Genomic DNA, 26614 nt, shown 5'->3' on the forward strand with positions numbered 1-26614 from the left:
AAGCTCAGTAATGGATTTCCAGTCAAATAAACTTGAAAATTTTCATTGTTGAACAACCCTGGGTGGAGTATGAACATGGGTGTGTTTGAGAAAGACTATCACTCACCATATAGAAAATATATTGAGCAATAGATATAATGGTCACCATAAAGAAGATTGATTATTTTAAGCCAGATTTCAAACTTGTATTTTTCTTTAGAGCTGATAAAAAGAAGCGTCCTTCTACACACAAATATTTACTCAAGAAATTTGCAATAATAACAAAAACAAAAATACTATAAGAAAACACCTGAAATCATTAATTACCAGATTTTGGCAAATCTTGCATCATGATAACTTACAGGAAAATGGTTGGTTCTAGAGGGTGTTCCAAAAGAAATGGTCAGAATTCAGGGATATGATTAGAATGATCATTCAAAGCCAAAAAGTCTAGTAAAAGTGGGCTCTAAAACACATACTATAAGAGCTGTGAGCACTACTTCACCGTAATTTCTGTGAAATACATCTCTTATATCGAACAAATGGTCATAGCTCTTAAGGTGTGCATTTTAGAGCCAATTTTTATCAGATTTTTCTTTCTTGTTTTGTTCCATATTACCTCCTCTCAAATTATGGAAAGCAGGGAGCTTGCAGTAGAAGAGATTTGTTTCTCAGTATCAAAGCTGAAGATCTGCTCATAGCTCATGAAGTATCCATTTTAGAGCCCACATTTACTTAACTTCTTTGCTTTGCACGATAGCTCCTGTTATATCCCTGAATACTGACCATTCCTTCTGGGACACCCTATACAATAGTTAGGCAACCAAAAATGTGTCTTGTGGCAGATAGTTGTTATTCAAAAATTCCTTTTGGCAACAGACCCTACTGCAATTAAAATGCATAAAATAAATTCTATTTAGTTTTATTTTAACATTATCAAGCATAATTCCTGAATAACTATTTTGTTTGCACGAATAGTCATTTTTCTTCTGGATAGTTCTCATCACTTAAACTTTGAAAACTTCCTAATAATACTTTCAAACATGAAAAAATTAATTTTCGATATCAATAATGAATAAAGGATAAGATATATTGCAAATGAATGTCAATTTGAAAATACTGAATGTCTGGTTACATTCTAAATTCTCAAATGCTTAAATGCAGTGTTTTTATAATTTTATTGTGACCAATGCTATTATAAGGCTACCAATGCACATTTCCTAGTTGTCCATAATACGTACTGAAACAACAAAACTATGTTAAAGCTTTAAAAGCTGCTCTGTCACTGCTTTTCTTCCTCTTCCAATGCAATTTACATAATAATAAATTAAAACAAAAAGTAAGAGAAACACAATTTCCTTCTGGAAGATATTTTTCTCCCATTTTATTTGAGTGGTATCTTTATTTATTCACTGAATTGCCTGCTACATCATCAACACTATACGTATGGACAACTAGATGACCACATACACACACATGCAATTACACAAACAAACCAAGGAACACTGGATTACACACATTTAAGACAAAGAACTCCTACAATAAGAGAACACACTAATTCGAATGTAAAGAAGCAAACTAATACAACCAGAATATTTTGCACTAGTTACATTTATAAATGACACATTTAATATCACATCATCATACGGCAACACCTAGTTACTACATTAGCAAATGGTGATGAGTATCACAAAAATGTTACAGACAGCTATTCTCATAATAATTTCCTTTTACATATCTTACAGGAAAATGAGTAAAAAGTATGCATGTAAATAAACATATTTTACATATAAATACGTATAACCTCCATGTGTCAGTAAGTATACATATGGAGTAGTTGCAGATCATTTTTAGGTCTATATGTAATTCACATACTTTATTGGACATACTGTATAATGGACCGATAATCTTGTCAAGTAGCATACACACTTAGAAGGCATGAGAATCTTACATTTTATAACACCTAATTAACACTGGAGTCACAACACAGAAACATAGCTCTAATTAAATACTGCAGCATAATTACTTTCTTAAAACTGCAATGTCAGGAAAAATAGGCCTTTTCTGGCAAACATGTCAACAAGTCAAACTGCATGAAAAGCCATATAGAAGCAATTTATCCACAAAACAAACCAAAAATCATTTCTCTGAAAGAGAAATACTAAGGATCAACAAATTATTCCAGAAAAAGAACAGAATATCTGACTACAAATGGGCAATGATCTTGTTGATAACGCATACACAGAGAAGCACCAAACTACGGTTTCATCAAAACTGTAACTTAAGCCAATGAAAAAATTAAACACATAATGTGACCTCTTGTTATAACAAAAATACAACAGTTAATGCAGAGTGTGAGCAATGGGCATGACAACAGAGAAAGAAACTAGAAAAACCCGCCAAGATAAATAAAGTTACAAATGCAAGGTATTCTTTGATAAACACCTGCTCTGTGATCATTTCTCATCCTAGAGGACTCAAATAATACATTATTTCCTCATCTTTTATTTTTTCTACCTGTTTTTTTATTCTGTGCCTTCACTGCAACTACAGTTCTGTTTATCTAACATCCAAATATTTACTTTTAATTTCAACCAAATTCAATTTTCTCAAGTATTCTTTTCACAAATCCTGTAGTTATCATTTATTCAAATGTCATCACCATATTTCTTATTTACTTGGCCAACATGACCTAGGAAGGTTTTGTAACCATGTAGATGATGTATACAGCAGTTTGGATTAACTGCAATCAACCATCATTCTTTGTTTCATGCGCATCACTTTTCCATCACTATAAAGACCACATTAAGCAGTGGTACCCCCTCAAAAACTTTTTAATGAGGAGGTGGAAATGAAATCACTGTTCTCTCTAATCTCTTTTCCTATCTTACACAGCTCTGATATGAACAAATGAAATATGAAAAGAACAAGTATAGTTTACTATAGAATATAAATTTTTGTCCTTCTGCACACAAGTAGATCATCTCATCAGGTACTAGTTCGACCTTTATATATAGTAAAATTTACTTTCTGTTTGAACAGAATAGATACACCGCACAAAAAATAAATCACAGTATAAAAAGTAAAGAATACATTTCAGTGACTGTCACTGAACAAAACAGTAACAAAAAATAGTTTACACCTGCATGCAAGCAATAAGAAATAAAACAATTAGTTCCAGTAAAGCAATGGGGACATGAAAACACTGCCTGCATAGCTTAACTGGTCTATATCAAATTAAAGTGAGTATATCATGTAATTATAGACTTCATGGAAGTTTTCTGAAAGCCAAGTCAATGTTATTACATAATTAATTACACACTTTGAGGTGTTTAAATAACTGAAGCAATGAAAAGGAGGAAACCTCATTTCTCTTCTTCACACCAGTACTCGATACGTGGAAGTGACTCAAAATCTTTCAAGGGTGTTACAATTACTGTGGTGGTGGCTGGTAACTTGGAAACCTGCTCTGGTCATATCCACCATACTGACTTTGAGGAGGGGGGCCATGTGGCCCAGGAGGTGGCATCTGGCCTGATGGCGGACGATACTGGGAATACCCTTGTGTTGGCGGAGGAGGATATGACTGTGGTCCATACCCAGGTTGTCCATGAGATGGGTAGCCATGCTGAGGAGGATAACCTTGTGGCTGTCCAGCCTGGGGAGGTGGTGGAACATAGGTCTGAGTTGTGGCTGGATGTGACTGGAGAGGTGGGAGGCCATAACCACTAGGAGGATTCTGTACTGAACCAGGAGGTGGTCCCTGTGGTCCACCTGGACCTCCAGGGGGCTGAAAGCCTGCCTGTCCAGGAGCAGTGCTCGGTGGGTGCTGTGGAGGCATGTACCCACTCTGAGTCACAGGTGGATAGCCTGCCTGTGTAGTTGGAGGGTAACCACTTGATTGTGTAGTTGGAGGATATCCACTTGACTGAGTGGTTGGAGGGTACCCTCCAGACTGTGTTGTTGGCGGATAGCCACTGGACTGTGTTGTAGGTGGAAATCCACTTGTTTGTGTTGTTGGAGGGTACCCACTGGACTGAGTTGTTGGAGGGTATCCACTTGCCTGTGTCGTTGTAGGATACCCACTAGATTGAGTTGTGACAGGGTACCCACTACTCTGAGTACTTGGAGGATAATTGCTAGCCTGTGTGCTGGGTGGAAAGCTGCTACCTTGTGATGGTGAAGAATAAGTAGTTTGGCTCGTTGGAGGGAAGCTTCCACCCTGTGTAGAAGGTGGATAATTGCTTCCCTGTGATGACTGCGGGTAACCACCAGCCTGGCTCGAAGTGGAATAGACTCCTCCTTGTGATGATGGAGGATAAGCATTTGACTGTGATGAAATAGAATATATCGCTCCACCTGACTGTGATGAAGCCTGATATCCACCAGACTGTGATGTTGAAGGGTAAGTAGCAGATTGGGTAGAAGGTGGAAAAGTGCTAACTTGAGTTGTTGGAGTATATCCACTGGCAACAGACTGTGCGGAAGGAGAGTAGTTGCTACTGGACTGCGTGGTGGCAGGATAGTTTTGTTGTTGTGGACCAGCTGAAGGCCCTTGAGGATAAGTTTGAGTAGAAGCTGATGGTGCAGAACTGGTAGTAGTTCCAGTTTGTGAGTAAGCTGTCTGAGGAGATCCAGTAAAGGGTGGTGAGGTTGCAGCAGAAGAGCCATAGCCTCCTACTCCAGGACCTGGACTTGAGCGGCCCACGTATGTACTAGTTGATGTTTGAGAAGGGCCTTGGGCTTGAGTAGACGGAGGTGCAAAATTTCCTGACGGACCATTCCCTGGACCTCCATAACTTCCTGGAGCTTGTGTTTGTTGGGACTGTTGCTGTGGTGGCTGCTGCTGCGATGATGGCTGCTGTGATGGTGGCTGCTGTGATGATGGTCCATGAGATGGATGTGACGGATGTGATGGATGTCCCTGATGTGGTTGGAAGTTGCTGCTTGTAGGTCCAGATCCTGGACTGGGGCCAGTGCTGTTAAATGGTGGCCCAACCTGTCCTGTCTGAGTTGAAGATTGTGCCACTGGTCCGTAACTTGTCTGAGAGCTAGCAGATCCATAAGCTGGTTGTGGTTGACTTGTAGGAATTGGTCCATGACTGTAGCCACTGTTAGCCTGATGAGATGGTGTACCACTTGACACTTGATAGCCACTAGGTGTTGACTGTGATAAAGCCTGTCCAGATCCAGGAGGTGGTGGTCCATATGGTGAAGGTAAATTTGGTCCAGTGGGCCCACTGCCTGTAAAACAAAAAAATCTGTGTTACATATTTTGTTAGCACTTGAACTTTTGTTATTGCTGAGAAAAGCATTTAATTATTTGTGACTAATCTGATTTTCACATGACAGTGTAACATAGCATTTAATTTACTACATAGCAGTAAGAACTTTGCTAACTAGTACAAAGAAATCATGTTTTTGAGCAAATTTTTATGTGGCAGTAACAATGTATATTTCATAGTTTCGATTAAATAATCAAAGAATAGGTTCCTTCTGGTGGAGGACAGCAATGTTTTAACACTATACAATGTACATAAATTTGGAGTAAAACACTAGAGATAACATAAAGACCAACAACAGAACTATTTATCTCTTTTTAAGACCACAATGCTGCTACTATAGACAATTTTTTAAGAAGAAATAGCTACTATGTGGGAACTGTAATATGCCCTGTGGAATCCCTAGTTCTGACTGGCGACAGCTGGAAGACTTTACGCTGCACAGTTGTGCATTGCCAACTGTACAGCATCTTTACGCTGTACAGTTGTGCATTGCCAACTGTACAGCATACTACTAGCTGGTTTTTTATTTATTTATTTACACATCAAGATCCATAGGACCAAATTGAGGAGCAAATCTCCAAGGCCATGGAACGTGTCAGTACATGAAATTACAACATAAAAGAAATAAAAAATAAAATATTTATGAATCCAAAAAACAAGCCATAAGTTTAAGTAAACGCAATCAACAATACAACAAGAAGGTATTTTCCAAGGAACTTCTCAATGGAATAGGAGTGACTCATGAGGAAACTGTTCAGTTTTGAATCGAAAGTGCATGGATTACTGCTAAGATTTTTTAATTCAGTGGTAGCTAATTGAAAATGGATGTAACAGTACACTGCACACCTTTCTGCAAAAGAGTTAAGGAAGTCCAATCAAAATGCAGGTTCGATTTCTGCCGAGTATTAACTGACTGAATGCCATTTATTCTTGGGAATAAGCTAATCTTGTTAACAAGAATTGACAGTAAAGAATATATATATATATTGAGAGGCCAAGGCTCGTGAACAGGGGTCGACAAGAGGTTCATGAACTTACACCACTTATTTATTGCCTGAACTGCCCGTTTCTGAGTCAAAAATATCCTTTTAGAATGGGAAGAGTTACCCCAAAATATAATAGCATACGACATAAGGGAATGAAAACACGCAAAGTTGAACTAATTTTTATGTCAAACAATAACTCACTTCAGATACTGTTTGAATAGTAAAAATGGCAATATTAAGTCTTTGAACAAGATACTGAACGTGGGCTTTCCATGACAGTTTACTATCTATCTGAACACCAAGAAATTTGAACTGTTCAGTTTCACTAATTATATTCCATTCTGTGAAATTAAAATGTCGGTTTTTGTTGAATTGTGTGTTAGAAACTGTAGAAACTGAGTCTTACTGTGATTTAGTGTTCGTTTATTTTTTACAAGCCGTGAACTTAAGTCATGAACTGCACTATTTGAAACCGAGCAAATGTTGCACACAACATTCTTTACTACCAAGCCAGTGTCATAAGCAAACAGAAATATTTTAGAGTTACCTGTAATAGCAGAGGACATATCATTTACATAACTAAGGAACATGAGCAGCCCCAACATTGATACCTGGGATATCCTCTATTCGACTGTACCCCACTCAAATACCACATCACAGCCATTCTTAACACTGAATAATGACCTTTTCCTGTCTGGTGCTAAAGTAAGAGGTGAACCAATTACGTGCTACTCCCTGTATTCCGCAAGGGTCCAACTTCTGGAGCAATATTTTGTGATCAACACAATCAAATGACCTAGTTAAAAAAAAAAAAAAAAAAAAAAAGCCTAGCATTCGAACCCTTTTGTTTAACCCATCCACTACTTCAGATAGAGAAGAGAATATAGCATTTTCAGTTTTTAAACAACGTCTAAAGCCAAACTGTACATTTGATAGCAAATCATGTGATATAAAATGATCACTTATCCTTACTTACACAGCCCTTTCAATAAGACACTGATGGCATATAAATAGGTCTAAAATTGTCTACATAATTCCTTTCTTCCTTTTTATAAAGCGGCTTTACTACTGAGTACTTTAATCATTCAGGAAACTGACCATTCCTAAAGGAAAAATTACAAATCTGGCTAAATAAATGGCTAACATGTACAGCACAGCACTTTAACATTCTGCTAGGCACTCCATCATATCCATGAGAGTCCTTAGTCTTCAGTGACTTAATTATTGTCTCAATTTCCCACTTGTCTGTATCACAGTGTATTTAAGACACCCCTGTAGAAACTAAATTTTTATTTAATTCAACAGCAATGCTCAGAACATTATTTTAAATACTGTACGTATTGTCGCAGAAGAAGCTGAGTAGCACTGTCAGTGTGGTGTAGTGGTTATGGTACTAGACTGTTGCATGGAAATGTAAAATGTTGCACAAACTGTAAAATTTTAATTTCTATATTTGGCTCAAGGACATTCTAGAAGTATCCACAAATAACAAGAATCGTTGTACTGGAATGTTCTGCAACTGTATATATACTGTATGTGTTCTGGCTGGAGGCAGTTCACTCCGCGCTCTTGTATGTGCAAGTGCTCAACAAACCTTCATTAAGTGAAGTTAATGTTTGTCATTCATCTAATTACACTTTCTTCTACGTGATGTTATTCTGGTGTAGATGCTGGGTATTGGAACTTGTGATAGCGCACATTATCGACGACACAGTGGCTCCCATCAGGCCACGACAGTTTACGTGGCGAGAAACCCAAGTTCGAGCCATATTCCACAGATTGCACTCTTATCGGAGACAGAAGAAGAAGAGAACATTACAATGACAGCAATTGTGTGCCACCACATGAGACATCCTTCCAGGTTCTCTGGCGATGATGGCCGAGATCCAAACAAGTATCTAAAGGTATATGAGCGTATAGCCAGATTTAACAAATGGGATTACACCGTATGTTTGGCTAATGTATTTTTCTACTTGGAGGGCACTGGCAAGCAATCGTATGAGAACAATGAGGAGAAGTTCACAAGCTGGGAAGTATTCCAGGGGGAACTGCTCAAGTATTTTGGTGACACATAACGACAGAAGTGCAAGGCTGAAGATAAATTACAGTGCAGGACACAGTATCCAAAGAGAAAGATAAGGTTGCCCATCTCATGAAGGGTGTTGCTGAGCACATGTATCAAGCTCGACTCCTGAAGGAGGTTTTGACAGCAGACGACTTCATAAAATGGTGCCAGTATATCGAGACAATGCATCAAAAAACAATTACACACAAGAAGTTTGAACAGCTTTCAAATGTCGTATCTATGTCTGCGATGGAGGAAGATACTGATTCCACACGTGTTCTTCATCAGATAGTGAGAGATGAAGTTCAGAGGGCACTTGGATTGCACAGCGAGCAAAAAACTGAGACGCTTCAAGAGATCATAAAGGAGAAAGTGGAACAGACATTGAACCCAATCTCTCGTCCTTCATTTCCTCTTAAAACAGTGAAAAAGTCAAGACCCAGGCGGAGTTACATTCCTACAATGAGGAACCTGTTGGGCACCAAGGAAGACTGACGTCTGGAGGACCCAGGATAACCAATCAGTATGTTACCGCTGTAGATGACCAGGACATGTGCTGCACTATTGTCGAGAAAGGCAGTGGATATTTGATGACACCTGTGCCAGAAGACCAATCTTAATTGACGCCAATTGAAGATGAACAAGATGCGGGTGCAGGATGACGTAGTGTGGCGATACCTGTAAGACACCGCTAGCCCACGCCTCTCGCGGTGTGCGTTTAACCCCATTTAAATGACGCGCCAAGCGCGCGCCCAGCGGCTGTACGATTAATTAAATAATCGGCGTGCTAATCACAGTTGAAATCTCTGGTCCAGAGGGACGTGAAGAGGCTGTGGTCCAGAGAGAGAGTAGAGTCAGTCGAGTCTTGTTCAGTCTTAAGAGTCAGTCGAGCTAGAAAGTGTCTTGTGAAACGATCATTCTGTGGATAATATTAGTGTGATGATTTCTTTTATATGTGTTGTGTTGTCTTCTTCGATGAGTAAAAAAAAAAAAAAATTATAGGTAAAATAAATTTTTGTGATGTCCATCAATAAGTTCATTCCAGTAAAAATAGAACCACTTCCCTTCACCTTTATTCACCCTTTTTTCTTTCTTTCTCTTTCAACAAAACAAAAAAACAAAAAATTACCACCCTCCTTTTTTTTTTTTTAATTCCGGACATCACAGTAGGTCACCATCGCCGCGAGCTAGCCACTGGAGAGGACACTCCACAACACGCTGATAAAGGTCTCCATCGCTGTTTAGAAGCTCCAGCCAATCACCTAGCCACCGCAATCTGGAAAACTAAAGGGTGCGTCCTTCCTTGGAGGTGAGGCCGCCGAAGAGAAAAATCCTCTGGCATCAATCACTACAAAAATGATAGGAAACTATGTTGAAATCTTCATGGATGGCCGACCAGACCAAGCTGTTGTGGACTCTGGAGCATCATAGTCAGTCATTTCGGAGAAGTACCATTGGCAGTTGCAGAAAACCGTATTTGTCGACAACAAATCATCTCTGCTGAAGGTGGCTAATAGGAAATATGTAAAACCTACAGGAAGATGTATCATTCATGTTGGTATAAGTGGCCATACACAGCCCTTAGAATTTATTGTCTTACACAAGTGTAGTCATGACATCATTCTCAGATGGGACTTCTTGAAAGCTTCTCAGGCAATTATAGATTGTGGTCGCTCGAAGATTATGCTAGACGAGATTAGATACTATGGACAGGAAGATGTGCATCCGACTGTGTGGAGACTATGTGAGCTGGGTGAAGTGATCATTCCTGCAGTCAGCACTAGAAAGGTAACTGTCATGTGTCATGCCATGCATCAACCCATGGATCTTGTAGTGGAATGTAAGAGAAGCATACCACTGAAGAATAACTTGGTCATCCCAGCTTCTGTTGTCTCATTTAATTGTGAACTGTATATAGTTAATTGTCGCCGAGAACCACACATCCTTCCAAGACGTATGTGTGTCGTAGAAGCCACCCATGTCTGTTGGCAAAATTGGCACTACCACTACGAGACAAGATCTTCTAGCTCGTGTAATGCACCAGCAACTTTTGAATGGCTGGTAGATAATCTTCTAAGTCACCTGATGTGGACGATGTGTCTTTGTTATTTAGATGACATCACAGTGTTCTCAGAGACATTTGATGAACACATAAAAAGTGAGGGCTGTTCTTAAGTGTCTCCAACAAGGGGGACTGAAACTCAATTCAAGAAAGTGTCTCTTTGGAGTAAAAGAAATCAAAATACATGGCACCTTGTGTCAAATGAAGGTGTGCAGCCGGACCCAGAAAAGGTGAGATCTACGACGGAATTTCCTATTCTTACTATTCTTAAAAATATTAGAGATGTGAGAAGCTTCCTTGCATTATGTTCTTATTACCGTTGTTTTATCAAAGACTTTTGTATCAAAGCCAGGCCACTTGAAGAGCTGTTAAAAGCTGATGCTAAATTTATCTGCTCAAAAAGATTCTTTCGATGTGATGCGAAAAGCTCTGATGACTGACCCTTCACTTGGTCTGTATGATGTGACAGCACAATCAGAACTACACACAGATGAAAGTGGGTATGAAATCGGTACTGTTCTGGTGCAAATTTCAGATGGAAAAGAGAAGGTTATAACCTATGGTTCTAGGACACTAACAAAAGCCAAGAGAAACTACTCAACAACAGTTTTGCTATGATCTGGGCCATGTGAAAATTTTGACAGTGCCTCTACAGAAGGCCATTCACAGTTGTTACAGACCATCACTCACTCTGTTGGTTGACAGGTCTTAAGGATCCAACAGGACGACTCATCAGGTGGTCATTACATCTTCTAGAGTATGACATTACCATAGTATAAAAAGTGGAAGGAAACACCCTGGGTAAGACCATCAAGACTTTGATGAAGATAGTGACTGTCTCGCTGCACTCCAGGATCTCTCTGTTGAGCAGGAGGAGGACGCCAAGATATCTCAAATTATTCTTGCCTTAAATCGGTCAGAGGATGTGAAAGGACAATTCAAAGTAGTTAATGGATTACTTTGCAAGAAAAACTCTGATCTGTTTGGAAAGAGGTGGCTACCAGTGATTCCTAAACACATGCGCTTAGATGTTCTTCAGAAATTCCATGGCACACCTGTGGCTGCACATTTAGGATTTATTAAGACATATGATAGGATCCATGAGATTTTTCTGGCCAGGTTTATATAGTAGTGTCAGTCACTATGTGTCGCACTGTTGAGAGTGCCAGTGGAGAAAGGCAATTCCTCAGAAACCACCTGGCCGACTCATACCAATTTCACCATCCGAAACGCCTTTCCAGCATGTTGGGATTGACCTCCTTGGATGATTTTCAACGTCTGCTAGTGGCAATAGATCGATTATTCTGACACACTGTGCCATTACAAAAGCCATGAAAACAGTCAAAGTATTCGAGGTAGCCAAATTCACTGCGGAAGAAATTGTATTAAAATACGGTGGCCCAAGGTCATTCATTACAGATTTAGGGAAAGTTTTTCAATCGAATCTTGTGACAGAGATAAATCGTTGGTGCAATGGTACTCATCACATGACGACTGCCTACCATCTGCAAACTAACGAGCTTCCTGAACGCCTTAATAAGAGCTTGGCTGATATTCTATCAATGTTCATCAATGTTGAGCAGAGCAGCTGGGATGATGTGCTACCTTTTGTGACGTTTTCCTACAACACCTTCAAACAAGACACCACAGGATTTACGCCATTTTTCCTGGTGCATGGGCGTGAAGCAGCTACGATGATGGACACTGTGTTTCCATTACATCCTGATGACGTGGACGACAACTACATCAGCCAGGTGTTAACCAGAGCTGAGGAAGCTCAGCAGTTAGCTTCACTGTGCACGCTGCAGGTTCAAGAAAACTATTGCCGAAGGTATGAGGCGAGCCGCCGCCCTGTTGTCTACCAGCCTGGTGACCTTGTCTGGATCTATACTCCTGTTCGGAAGGTTGGTCTCTCTGAGAAGCTCTTCAGGCGCAACTTTGGACCTTATAAGGTTGTAAGACAGTTGTCTGATGTTAGTTATGAAGTTGAAGATTTCAAAAAAGGATGAGAACAGCTGAATCCAGGGAAGCACTCACCAGCTTCCTCACAACCTACCAGTCCATCCCCATAAACAAATGTAGTCCAGCCAAAATTTTACAGAGTCACACACTGCACTGCCTACCCACACAACCTTACCATCATTCACGAGGCTACCACATATGGGATTGCACTTTTAGCTGCCAATATCCCAGGTGGACCCAAGCTGGTGGTGGTGGCAGCAATAGAGAACTGCAAATGCTTCAGGTTGAAGCCACCAGGAGAACACAGTAAGGTATTGCAATCCACTCTGAAGGCAACGAGTTAAGTGCACCTCCCCCGCTTCCCCTCAGTAACTGAATGAGCATGATTTACACAACCACAATTAGGACAGTTCTGCCCAACAGCCTGCTTGCCACTGATACAATATCTACCCTTATTTTTGGTGCCAAATGAGAGTCAACAATGACCAGTGATTGAGGTGGAACCACTTTCACCCCCTAAGCCACTTCTGGCTCCCACCAAAATAAAAATTTGCTCCCCCCCTTCCCCTCCCACACCAGGAAATCAGTGGAGGTTCCACATTCTCAGAGTGAGGTTCCCATGGAGGCCAAACTCTTGCCTTGACCTGCACTATGGCTAGCAGCCACTCACCTACAGACATGACCAATAAAAGCCCCGGAAACCATCAATTGGGACAAATCTATAGACAATGCCAACATATGTTCCGTCCTTTCATGATGCGGATATATGGTGGGAGCCTTTGGTGGGGATTCCAGCTCTCCCTCAACGAAGGCGGCATAATGCCTATATGCTGATTAAGAGAGGAATAGTTTCAGATTTCCTGCCTAGCCTGAGTAATGATGTGGAGAAAAGGTCAGAGGTACTGAGGCTTCATACCACATAGGGTGCTGCTGCAGTCACGTCACATGGACTGGTCCTCTGACGAAAAATCGTTGGCAAATAATGCATCCCAAGAGTAGCCTGGCAGTTCTAGCTACACTCTGAAGCCCTTGTTAGGAACCACTGATAGTAGAGTAATTGACTTTGCCTATGTATATGTTACTCAATTCAGATCGCTCCTGCTGTGGTAACAGCAGTAGCCAGGCCAGAAGCAGATCAAAGGCACAACACAGCCCTGATCAGTGCACACATGCCAAACTATTTCCTACTTCTGCTGAAACTAAGTGAGAGTCAATCAAACAGAAGTGTTACTATTTGAGGCCCAATGCCCCACAGGCATTGAGCAGTTCCAATGTAGCCAGCTGCATTGGAGAGACTTCTCCTGGACAACATGCTACAATGATCAACTACTCTCTGATGTCACTGTGAAGTGGGATGGCCGTATGGGATGCTGCAGAGTGGAGAGGACTTCTACAATTAGAAAGTACCGGAATTGGTGCCAGTATTACAAATTTTATCCCACAGACTTTTAAAGAGATTCAACCTGTGACTATTACATTGTGGAACTCAGATTATTTGAGCATTCATTCAATCAAGACAGCTTTTACTTTTGTTTTTCAGAATTTTGTTATTGTGTTCATCCCAAATCTGTGAACTTATTTCTTGGGTTGAAAATAAAACTGTTTAACTGGTATAGCTGACTACTTTGGAAGTGGTGGGTTGGATGTTTCTCATTTCCAGGTACAGAGATAAATAGTCAAAGCCCTGGAAAAGGATATGGTCGAGCTGCCCCAGTCCAGGATGATACTGTGTAATTATTTTGTGTGTGTGTGTGTGTGTGTGTGTGTGTGTGTGTGTGTGTGTACGTGTGTGTGTACACGCGCGCGCATGTGTGTGTATGTCCACAGATGAGGTTTGGGAGAAACTGACTGATTGTGACAGCCTTACTAGGCCTTCAGAACACTGGGCAAGAGATTTTGCCTCACTGTAGGTATACTGTCCAGTTCTGACCAGATTATATGGGAGTGATTTTGAGATGTAAAAGCAATGACATCTGTCAAAATGCAGGTACTGGTAGGGGTAGTAGGCTTGACTTGGAGATAGATTTGAATGAAGTAATCAAAGAGGTTGGGGTCAACAAATGTTCAGGACGGTGCCACACTGGGCTTACTAGGACCACATGAAATGGATGGGAGAGAAGTGTTGGTGTCATGGAAGAATGAGGATAGTGTGTTTCGGCTGTCGGTTCATATGATGAAGGTATCAGTTAATCAGACAAGCAGTTTGGGATTATGTTTGGCTTGGAAGGTTTCCTCTATATGACACGTAAACAAGGTGGCATAGGATGGTGTCATGCAGGTGCTTACAACCATGCTGCAGATCTGTTTGTACTTCCTCCCCACAAATGGCAAGTAATTACATGTGAGGATGTAGTTCGATGCATAAAAAATGAGGTGATGTGGCTTTGGAATTAGAAGGACATTGGGAGAGGCAGTATTCGGTGGTGGCAAGGTCATAGGCATGACGGATGTTGGTGTACAGTGAGGTGGCATTGACAGAGACGAGTGAGAATCCAGTTACTAACAGGGTAGTGACAGTTGAGAGCCAGTAAAGGAAGTGGTTCATGTGTTTCATGTGGACGACTATGCTCCAGGCAGTTCATTGGAGACATTTGTCAATAAGAGCGAAGAGTCTTTCAATGGGGGCATAGTAAGCAGCTACAAATTGGATGTCTACAACTGTTGCCTTTAATGGATTTTGGAAAGCATGCAAGAGGTGTGTGTGCAAGGGGGTCACTGAAATAAGGAGGGGGGAAATGGATTCAGTAGAGGAATTCTGGGATAGGCATAAAGATTTTATAGGGCTTTGAGTATATGGTAAACTTCTGAGATGGGATCACTATTTTTCATGGTAAGGGACCTGGGAGAAAGAGGGTGAGGCAAAGTTGGAGGTAAGGAATTCATGGAAGGTAATGATGGAATGCTAGGGTGGGGGAGGATGAGGGTCACAGTTAGATCTGGTGGCTCTGACTGGCTTTGGCTGGAGGAGTTGGTGTCAAAAGAGTGCTTCCACTGAATGGAGGAGGGTAGGTCTTTGATGAAACCAACTTCGCTAATTTTTCGTGTGAGGCTAAAAAAAGATAAGGCCACTGGATATGACTGAAACTTCTGTAGTACAGAGTTTTTTTGATGGATAGGTTGACAAAAGTATTTTGGCAGATGGCAGTTGGTCTCCTTTTCCTCTGTTCCATTCCTCTCCACCTAACTGTGCACGGCTCCTCCTACCTGTGGCCAGAATTATCTCACCAGTGTCCATTCCTACATTCACCTGGCACCTCACCGTCTCAGCCCTCAGTCACCCTTCCCAATGACTCTCCACTCTCATCCCTTTTCCTGCCCCACGCCAACATTCCCGCCTTGTCCACTCTGCTCAGCACAATCTGTAACTCCAGTTAAGCTGGAGTGCCAGCACAATATATTCAGGCAATAATATGTAGTATGTAGTTGTACAGATTTATATATCTGTGCGTGTGGCCACATGCGCACTGTATAGAGATGAAAAAGGAAAAAGGCATCTTTATTCCTTCAATTATAAACTTTGATCATAATCACTTTACATTAATTGTTAAATGTTGAGCTGAGAGGTGACTCTTGACTAAACATTTCTAGATATGAGATTTGTTTGTGATTTAGTTCACACTAAGATAGAAATGAAAGTGTGGTATTATCAATGCCTACGCCATGACGCCTGCTGCCACACGGCCGCAGGTTACAGGTCACACAGCCCACAGCTGGTAGTTTCCGACTCATGAGCAGTGCCACCCAGCCAGACAATGCAGGCAGAGGCTCTTTAAATAGCTGCTTCAGCAGTATCACAGCAACACCTGGGAAGTGTGCCCTCATGAAATATCTCCCGCCGGTGCTGCTCCAAACATGTCGTATCACGCCACCATGGATCACCAATGGTGGTCATATTTGTACCACACCAGGGCTTCATAAGCACACGCAGCACCACAGTCAGGGAAGTCTCATCCTAGAGTCCTCCATTGCTGTTACCACAGAGCCACAGCACTTTAGGATTTCTTCTACTTAGTACTCAGATCTCCAGTTCATCCACAGACTTTGTTAATCGCCATCCCAGTGGCAGCACTAGCAAGTCACTGAAGATTTGTATAATTCTGTTTTCTGTCTTTGTTGGTAGAAGAATAAACTGTGTTTGTTACTCACAAATTCTGTTATTTGTTGTACCTCCATTCACGGATACAATAAATTAGTGGCAAAAGAGGCTGGTTCTTGTGTTGGCTTCCAATTCTTGACATTGTAGTACACCCTCACTTTCCAGTTCTGTGTCTAATCGCCTCCAGCAAGATTGTTGTGCAATTCATGCGTGGACGGTATTTAGCTTTAAGTTTTGAGGGAGTTCCTATTTGGTTATTTTTCTTCCTTGGATCTTGTCTTAACTTGTTACTTATTTTTTTATACCATCATTATCACGATCATGAGGAACCCTTATTGTTACATGAACTTCTTACATTTCAGTTGATGTAATTCATTCAACTCATGGACAAGGTGACATTGCTGTTGGAGGACAAACAGCTTCTGCATGAAGCTCTGCTACAACACATCACTCAGGTTTATGACAAAGATAATAGACACCAATCAGCTCTGCCTTTCGCAAGTTTGATTCAGTCGCAGAGGGGTGAGTCACATACAGCCTCCAGCTGTTTCAAAACTTTGTGGCCTACAACATTTTGGTTCATATTCAATGTTCATATTTATTTTCTTGGTTTGGCATAGACATTTTGTGCAGTTGCATTAAGATTTTCCCCCTTACTCGGCCTGTATTGGTTCCTTTCCCAAAGGTCATTACTGCTTTTGATAAGTATTTCGACTCCCAAGTTTTGGTCGCCACTGTGCGGTATCAGTTTTTGTGAATGGAGTGACAATCTACCCAGTCCCATTGGCAACGTTTCATGGAGTTATGTAGCACGACATTTGGGACACTATTGTTGAATATGTTACTGATTCCCAACTTTGCACACAAATCCTCAAACTATCAGACCCCTCACTTGAGGATGTCATTCATATAATTGAGGCAATTGTTTGACAATGGCAATGTCACCTCCTGTGGTGAGAGCTCTGTCAGTCTTCTCCATATAGCAGTTCTGCTGGGCCCTGTAAACAATCTATGGCACACCTGCAGCTGCTGTAAATCGGCAGACAAATTGCAATTCTGCCCTCACAGCTACATCTCTCATGGGTAAGGACATTTGCTGTTTCCACAGAAACAATTGTCTGTTTTGCAAACAGATTGGGCACATCCGAGGCATTTGCTCAATGAAATTATGAGGCACATGTGTTAACATGGCTGCCCACGATTCTGAAGCATGGATGTCAATCAAGTCAGTGTCAAATGATGTGTTGTTCCTGAAACATTTGGTTTCTGAGGAGTTGTTTCCTGTTCAAACCTGCTACAGCATTTCCTCTACGCATGAATCATCCTGGGCTGTCAGTCCCCCTCAGCATCTTTCTACGGTTGTTTGTGAACCAGAGAAACTTTTATTCAGCTGTGTATTTAAAACCGGGATGTCCAAATGTAGCTGGATGCTGGGGCATCCATTATGTTGATTAATAGGTGCACGTTCAAAAAGTTCGGCTCCCCACGGCTCAAAAATCCAACACAGGTTCTCAACAAGTACAATGGGGACTGCATGCTACCCTCTGCATGTCTTCTACAGTGGCACTACAGATCTATAATTAAGGCAATCCCAGTCACAGTACTTCATTCTTACAACAGTTATAACATTTTTAGCCTCAACTCCTTTGACATCTTCAGCCTCCAAATCTCAGATTATATGGCAGCAAACAACTCCCTTGTCCACCACGGCAGCATCACGAAGCTATATGACAAATACCATCAATTATTTCAGGACACTTTGGATGAGGCAAAAAACTTTTTTGCCCGCATTACCTCAAAAGATACTGCCCAACCACGATTCATCAAAGCACAAGATGTCCCCCACGCCATCAGAGAGGAATTTGCGGCAGACTTGAGACGAATGCAGGACCTGGGGGTTATGAAGCCCATCTCTGCAGTCAATGGCTGTCACCCATCGTCATTGTCAGAAAATCAATTGGACAACTCCATCTTTGCACAGATTGTAAGTCCACCATCAATGCACACTCTGCTGTGGATTTGCACCCTCTCCCTCACTGCGAACAATCAATGGACAAATTACAAGGGGACATGCTCATCTTGCAGACTGATATCAAGGACACTTATGTGCAACTCTAGTCAGATGATGTGATGAAATCCTTCATTGTAATCAACACTCACATAAGGCTGTTCCAATGCCAGTGACTACCCTTTGGCAGAACTTCTACTCCGGTCATCTGCTAACAGTTTTTAGAGCTACTGATGTCGAAGATCCTTTGGTGCTCCAAATACCTGGACACTGTCATCTGTGGCAGTACTCCAGAGGAGCACCTCTGGGACCCAGAATGCCTCTTCTAAACCCTCACCAACGCAGGACTCCAAATGCAAATTTTTCTGTACCCAAATGGAATAGCTCAATCACGCCAATGACTCCCACAGTGTTTACCCTTCTGCTCGGAAGCTACTTGGAAGCTTGTTTCTCTGAAGAATCTTGTTGAACTCTAAGATATCCTCTGCAAGATCTCATATTATTTTCGCTTCATCCCTAACATTGCTCAGATTGCAGCCCCCTTTCATGTTCTCAGAAAAATGTTTCCCCTGTCTGGCTGTGTCAGCAAGAAACAGCTTTCCAGACATTAATAAAGTCTTGCTGTGCAGCATATGTCTTGTCTGCTTTGATCCTATGAAACCTATGATTCTTTCAGAAGATGCCTCCTCCTACAGCACTAGGGCAGTTCTGTCCCACAAGATCAGCGCCACAGACCACCCAACTGCTCTCACACTGAAACTGCTTAACAAAGATCATGTGGCTTAACAAAACTCACTTGAAGTGAAGTTGACTAGAGAACAAGGCCTTGGCAATCATCTAAGGCATTTCCCAGTTTCATCAATGTCTTTAAGGATGGAATTTTTTCCTGGTAATGGACCACAAGCCTCTCACCAATTTATTCCACCCAGCCAAAATTGTGCCTGTCCAGACAGCAAAAACCTCCAACATTGTGTGCTTACCCTGGTCATTTATGAAATTCTCTGGTATGCCACAGCAATGTGAATACTTTATCTCATCTACCTATAGGATCATATGCAGAGTTTAATTCTTCTCAGACTGCTTGCTTTCACATTGACCAGATCGACGAAGCCACAGTGCTTACCTTTGTAATTGACCAACGTAAAAGTGCTATGGCAACAGGTTAGAATGGTACCCTCAAGCTCCTTCGCCAGGTTATTTAGTCAGGCTGGACTGTGGATAGGAAGTTACCTCCCAATGAGTGTCTTAGGTGTTGGGTTTCCCAACAGGATGACTTTTTGGTCCAAAATGGAGTTGGCTCCTATGCACACCTAATGAACAGACCTGGCTGCTGATACCAGTATCTCTGCAGCAGCAACTGTTGGACTTACTTCATAAAGAAGATTGGGGCATCGTCTGTATGAAGCAAGTGGCCAGACGGCACTGCATATGGCTGGATATGGACACATGATTACATATTGCAAGTGATGCACTGAGAACCTGCCTACTCCTTATCAGGAATTGTCTGACTGGCCCCAACCAGACACCCCTGGCAACAAAATTCGTATTGGTTTCACAGTACCATTTTGGGTTCGTGATGGCTTCTTGTACTGGATGCTTTTTTCAAATTTCATTTTGTGGTCCCTATGCATCCCAAAATGTTGGCCAGCACAATTTGAGCTATAGCAAATATATTCTTCCAAGGAGGATTACCAAATACTATTGTATCTGATAATGACCTGCAACTGATTTCAGCTGAATACATGTCTTTTTGTAATGCCAATGCAATTACCCACATCAGATGAACACCCTTTTCACCACAATCTAACAGTGACAAGGAGCAAGTCATGCATAATTTTGAGGTACAGATTTTGAAATCAAGGCAGTCCCACTCCAAGGAAAATGCTCTGCTCCTGTTCTTCTCAATGTAATGTAGGCCACCTCAGGGAGGTAAGTACTGGCAGAACTTCTGCATGACAGATCTCTTAGGACTACACTGCACCTCCTCATCCTCCTCAGTCCACAGGCACTCTTCTGTCTCTCACAAAATTCCAGGCCAATGCCAAAGTGTATATCAGGGTCTTTAATGGTGGTTATTCATGTGGACCTGGGATTATAGTCAAATCTGTGGGGAGAGTAACCCCTGTTATTCAGGATGGATCAGGACACCATCATCGCAGACGCCAGAATCAGCTGTGCTCTCGTGCTGTTCATGATCCACCTGCAGACCTTTCTGTTCCGGAGAATGTTTGAGCAGACAGTTTCTCCTCCTGTGTGTAACATACCAGCTGCCTAGCGCTACCAGAAAGGTTTTGCATCACAGCCACATTCATCACCACCCTAGTCACCTTGGCCAAGGGTGCTGCACTCTCCACCACAGCAGGCTCAACCAACACAGGCCCTGGTGTTTCTGCCTACATCATTGCACTCTACGGCATCACCACCACTGCGGTCACCACCATAAACACCAGGCCTCTTGTCATCTCAGCCACTGTCCTCTTCACCGTCAGCTACCAAGATGCCCCTGGATGTGGATATGCCTGTATCAGCAGGGGATTGCTCACACAAGGAAGGGCAGCAAGTGCATTTTGCCACCAGTTTTTCTGGGAACCTGTGCAGCAAATGCTGGAATGCAGGTCAACCAGCTCCTAGTCTGACCTCATTGCCCTGCCTCCAGCCCGTACCACCCCATCGTCGTGATGGCCTCTCAAAGTAAACCATCCCTGTGAGGCACTTTGTGGGAAAGTGTGGTATCATCAATGCCTACACCATGGGGCCTATCGCCACATGGGTACAGGTCACACATCACAATGCCCATGGGTCAGGTGTTTCCGTCTCATGTGCAGCATTACCCAGCCTAACAGTGCAGGCATGGCCCCTGCACATATCTGCCTCTGCGGAATCTTGGCAACACCCAGCCGGCTGGCATCACCTTACGAAATAGCTGCACACCAGTGCTGCTCCAATAACGCCGTGCCCTGCCACTCTGGACTCACCAATGGTGGGCATATTCCTATGCTGCCAGAGCTCCATAAGCACACATGGAACCACACTCGGGCAGTCTCATCCTGGATTCTGCTATTGATGTTACCACAATGCCATAACACTTGGATCGCCATCAACTGGACTTTGACTCTGCTTGTAGCTACACTATTTCGGAATTCCTTCTACTTGGTGCCATCCATAGACTTTGATATTAACTGTCTCCATGGTATAGCTAGCCACTCATTTAAGTTATGTATAGTTCTGCTTTCTTTCTTCATTGGTAAAGGAATAAAATGTGTTGATTACTCATGTCTTTTGTTATTTGTTCTACCTTCTTTCATGGATACAACAGAAAGTTTAATCAAAGCTTGTTCTGTAAACAATGAGATCAGTCTATGTGAAGCACATTGCCAGACTGGACAAGAATAGGGAATAAAACTGGCTGTATTCTCTTCAAGGGAACAACACACTTACTGATAAACCCACAGGAGACAATTCAGTCAATCTAGAGCTGTTTGATTTTGCAATAACGTCATTTATAGACAGATTCCTAAGCTTTGTAAATATGTCAGGTCACAAGATGATATACCCCCAGCTGGACTAATTCAAATGTCTTCCTGTGTTCAAAAAAGGAGACCTGAAAAATTGTGATAACTACCAAGGAATAAGCTTACTAAACTCAGCATATAAAATTGTTGCCAACATCATCAAAAATAAATTGTACAGACATTATGACCCCACTGTGGGTAAGGAGCAAAACAGCTGATAATAATCAGGTTACTTCCAGTACAGGCACCCATAGATCATGAGTCACTCCTAGTGCATTAGTATGCTCCTCTTTTAAACTTAGTATTACAGTCACAAGAGGAAATATTTGAAATCTAGTGACATTTTTATGACTTTTTAAGAGTCTACATATCATATATCATTTATCCACAGCTTCTTGTTTGTCTGTTATCTTTTTCTCTTTCTTTGGCGTCCCTGTATATGGCACTGTACAGTGAATAAATCACTATATTTCTTACAGTTTCACCATCACTTAACAAACTATTCCATGCTGCTCTTTTTTCATTACCTCCTTGATTGCTCATGTCTTTTTGTTTCCATTACTGTGTTATGAACTCAAAGGACAGGCTAACTGCAAAATTTCATGTATGGCAACTAATTTACATATACTTTGAATGAACTTGTTCAAGTGAAAAGCTACCGCATTCTGTTCCGACATGCCCTCAAACACCTTTCTTTTTTTGTGCCTGATTCCAAAATAACAGAACTAATATCAATCATACAAAATCTATTAGTGCAGTATATTGATGTCTTTATACATTGTCTACAAGCCTGACTGTAAAATCCTTTAAAATCCATGTTGTCTAGGAAGGACTATTCTGGCCATTTTCCTTTGCCAACAAATAATTTTATCAGAAACAATTTAGACACTACGAAATTCAGTTGCAACATTGCTGCATTCCAACTTGAATTTTATCATGTTCTCACTAATTTACCCCAATTAATTTAAAAGAAAAAGACAGGAAAATTAGAATGAGAATACACATTTATGTTCATACCGTAAGTACTACCCTGAGGTGGTTGTCCAGGCCCCTGACTGATGAAGCTGGGACCAGTACCAACAGATGTAGTGGTAGGGGGTGACGGTCCATATCCTCCAGATAACTGCTGTTGTGCCTGAGGCTGGGAGGGTGGTGGTTGTTGCTGTTGCTGCTGCTGCTGTTGTTGGTGTTGTTGTTGTTGTTGCTGCTGCTGCTGCTGCTGTTGTTGTGACTGTGGCTGTTGCTGTTGCTGCTGCGATGGCAAGGAACCGGGTGTTTGCTGTGGTGCTCCTCCTTGCCCATAACCTTGCTGCTGTGGTTGCTGCTGTTGTTGCTGTGATGAAGGCCCACTATATGTGGTACTTGGTGCACCTGGTGGGTAACCACTACCCTGCTGTGGGGCAGAGTTAACAGACATCTGCTGTGGCCCAGTACCAGTAGTTGACTGTGGTGGTTGAGGACCTTGTTGTTGTGTTTGTGCAGATCCCTGTGTTGCTTGTGGTGGAGGTGGTGGTGGTGCAGACTGTGATTGTCCTGGGGCCTGTTGTTGTTGTTGTTGTTGTTGTTGTTGTTGCTGCTGTGGTTGTGGTTGTGATGGTGGTGCAGTGCCCTGCTGCTGCGGTGGCCCTTGTTGTTGTGATGGTGGCCCTTGCTGTGGTCCTGGTTGTGGTCCCTGTGGCCCCTGCTGGGGTCCCTGTGGCCCCTGCTGGGGCCCTTGTGGTCCCTGCTGGGGCCCTTGTGGTCCCTGCTGGGGACCTTGTGGTCCCTGCTGGGGCCCTTGTGGCCCCTGCTGGGGTCCCATTGGAGGACCGTAACTCTGTTAAAAATATCATAAAATACATCAAATCTGCGAGAAAAATTAATTCACACAAAATGAATGATAAAAAATAGGTTCAGAAATATTTAATATGCTTTTGAATTTGCAATGTATGAATACTGCTGTGGTTATCAACACAAATATACTTCGTATTTCAACAGATACTCTGTGGCTAGAAAAAGAGAGATCCATACAAAAAAAGACTTATTTTCTGTCTGCCAGTCACCATTTTTATCTAAAAATTATTCGTTTTTAGCAATGTCCTCCATCTACAGATCATTTCTCATAGTTACAGAGTAACAAGCGTTAAGAATTACGTTTGTATTCAAGGTGCCCCCTACATTAGGTTGGTATACAAGCTCGTAGCATTTTTGTTTTTTGTTTTACATGTTTGTTCCCTGGTTGCTATGGGTTTCTTTATCACCTGTCTTTTTCATTTGCTGTTTGAGTTTATGTAGTATTATTTTGTCATTTGGAGATAGTGAGTGGAGCTGTGGATGTTATAAATGGGAGAAATCAGAACATTTCTGACAAATTCTTTTGCACTATTTATGGGGATTATGCCACTGGACACAGCATGACAAGAAAATGGTTTTCTCATTTTAAGCAGGATTATTATGACACTATAAATGCGGGAACTTTGACGTCACAGCACATGAGTAACAGCAGTGCTCACTGCGCTGTGATTGGTTGGCGCCCCATGCTGAACGCCTAGCGCCTATCGTTCTTCACTTGTTACTCTGTTACGCTGCCAACTTCATACGCAAACGTCAAGTGCAATGTTTCAGCGGCCTGGGTATAGTGACTCTCCCTGTTCAGGAAGATCTTCAGAGTTTGGTGCAGATAATTTAAACACATTAATCAACAATGACAGACATCATTGTACTACAAAATTGGCAAATGAGATGAACTGTGACCATTCCACCATTGTGCAAGATTATCACATGTTATGAGAAAGGTCCAAAAATCAGGTGTCTGGGTATGCATGCTCAAAGCCAAAATTACAAAAATCAGCAGGTGGCTATATGTGCACCTCTCCTTGCTCATCATCAACTGACTCGTGAACAACACTGACCATTCCTATCCTGTATTGTTACTGTTGATGGAAAATGGTGTCTTTATGCTAACATAAGGAAAAGATGAGAATGGCTGAGCCCAAACAAAACAGCAATTCCTATACAAAGACCTGCAACCATCCACAAAAGGTAATATGAATCTTGTGGAACAGTGACATGGTGGCGTACTATGAACTGCTTCCGCAACTTTCACTGCTGACATTTATTGTAAACAACAGAGACATTTTGCTGATGCCATCCAAGAACACTGTACGAGAAGATTGCATGAAGTGAAGTTACTCCACAATAACACACCCACATTCTGCTAGACTAACAAAAAACACAATACAGGAGTTTGGTTGGGAAGTCCTTCCACAACCACCTTATTGACCTGATCTTGTGTCCGGCGATTTTTCACTTTTTATGCTCTCCATTTAAAACTACCAAGGAACTTCCTTTCCAGATGAAAATGCACTCCGAACATGGGTTGAGAGTTCTTTACCTTTAAACCATGTGATTTCTATAGTCGCAGATTCAAAAAGTTACCCCACAGTTGGCAGACTATTGTAGATAGTGAACGAGAACATATTGATGCCTTAAGTCTCTGTTATGAATATATGTTGGGAAAATGTTTCAAACATATGCACCAACCCAATAGCTGTCAAATGATATTTTTAGTACAATCAGGGATGAACACAGTAATCAGCTACATATAAATTTACATTTTATTGCAGGTGTAGCTGGATTTCAGCTACAGTATAGCCATCATCAGTGCTAGAAAGAATAAGAAACACAAGGATCAGATACTGATTACAACAAGAAGCATTTTAGCAGTTGCTCAGTTTAAATATTACATGACAAGTGAAACATACCATTTAGTAGTGAGTCACTCAGACCCAGAAAGCTTGTCTGTGCACATTATTAAAATGACTTTAATCTGGTCACTTCACAAAACTACACAGCCAGCCACTGTGTAAGTCGTATATAGTATGAGGTTCCCCCTATATTAGTTGCCATTTCATTACAATATACATCAAATACACATAAAACATTAGCAGAAAACTACCTTCCTCAGCACCTTTAAAAATTCTCTCAAAAATTTTGGGATGCAAACATATTTGTGCTCTTTTTAACATTCAGCTCATCTCTCACTCCTGCAAGCTCCCCTAACGGTAGCTTGCTCACACCCATTAGTCCTCCACTGAAAGTTGCTCATACCCCTCCACTCCCCCTTGATCATTCTCATTCACTCATTCAGCCCAACTTATTGGCATTATCTCTTTGTGTCTCTCAAACAGCCACTATCTCTTGTCTCGTGGCCACAGTCTCCTTCGCGCTGTCCTACTGCTTCTGTCTCCTCTCACTGTCACTGTCTCCCTCTTTCTCTCTCTTACTGCTAATATATCATTCATTCCATCCCATTGCTGCTGTCTCTTCTCACCATCAATATCTCTCTTTCCCTCATTGTTACTGTCATACACTCTGTCTGTCACTGTCACTGGTTCTCATCCACTTCCACTATCTCCTTCTCTTTATTCCTCTCCCACGTGCATTGTCTCCTTCACTCTTTTCCAAGCACTGTTCTGTCACTGTCAACTATGTTCCACTTTCACTGTGTCCCTCTCTTTTTCTCACACTGCCACTGTGTCCTCCACTCCTTCTGTACCACAAGCACTGTCTACTACCTCCCAGTATTTATTACTTTTCTGTCTTTTTCCCACTGCCACTGTCTCCTTCTATCTTAGTATTAAAAACTGCAAATCCATTAGTATGCCAAGTTTTTGGAAA

General features: G+C 41.7%; 1 protein-coding gene across 3 annotated transcripts in view; it reads right to left on the reverse strand.

The window, feature by feature from the left end:
* Window positions 1–1138: 1138 nt before the first annotated feature.
* LOC126336793 (trithorax group protein osa-like) overlaps window positions 1139–26614 on the reverse strand; it is a 77411-nt gene continuing 51935 nt past the window's right edge. For 2 of the 3 annotated variants that reach the window (XM_050000815.1, XM_050000817.1), the window contains exons 6-7: window positions 22973–23771; window positions 1139–5223 (exon numbers count right to left, since the gene is read on the reverse strand). In XM_050000815.1, the coding sequence (XP_049856772.1) occupies window positions 3413–5223; window positions 22973–23771 (2610 nt within the window). In that variant the 3' untranslated portion in view covers window positions 1139–3412. The remainder of the gene's footprint in view (window positions 5224–22972; window positions 23772–26614) is intronic. The other variant, XM_050000816.1, reaches the window with a different exon arrangement.

This window comes from Schistocerca gregaria, chromosome 2 (genome assembly GCF_023897955.1).
Source record: "Schistocerca gregaria isolate iqSchGreg1 chromosome 2, iqSchGreg1.2, whole genome shotgun sequence".
Lineage (NCBI taxonomy): Eukaryota > Metazoa > Arthropoda > Insecta > Orthoptera > Acrididae > Schistocerca > Schistocerca gregaria.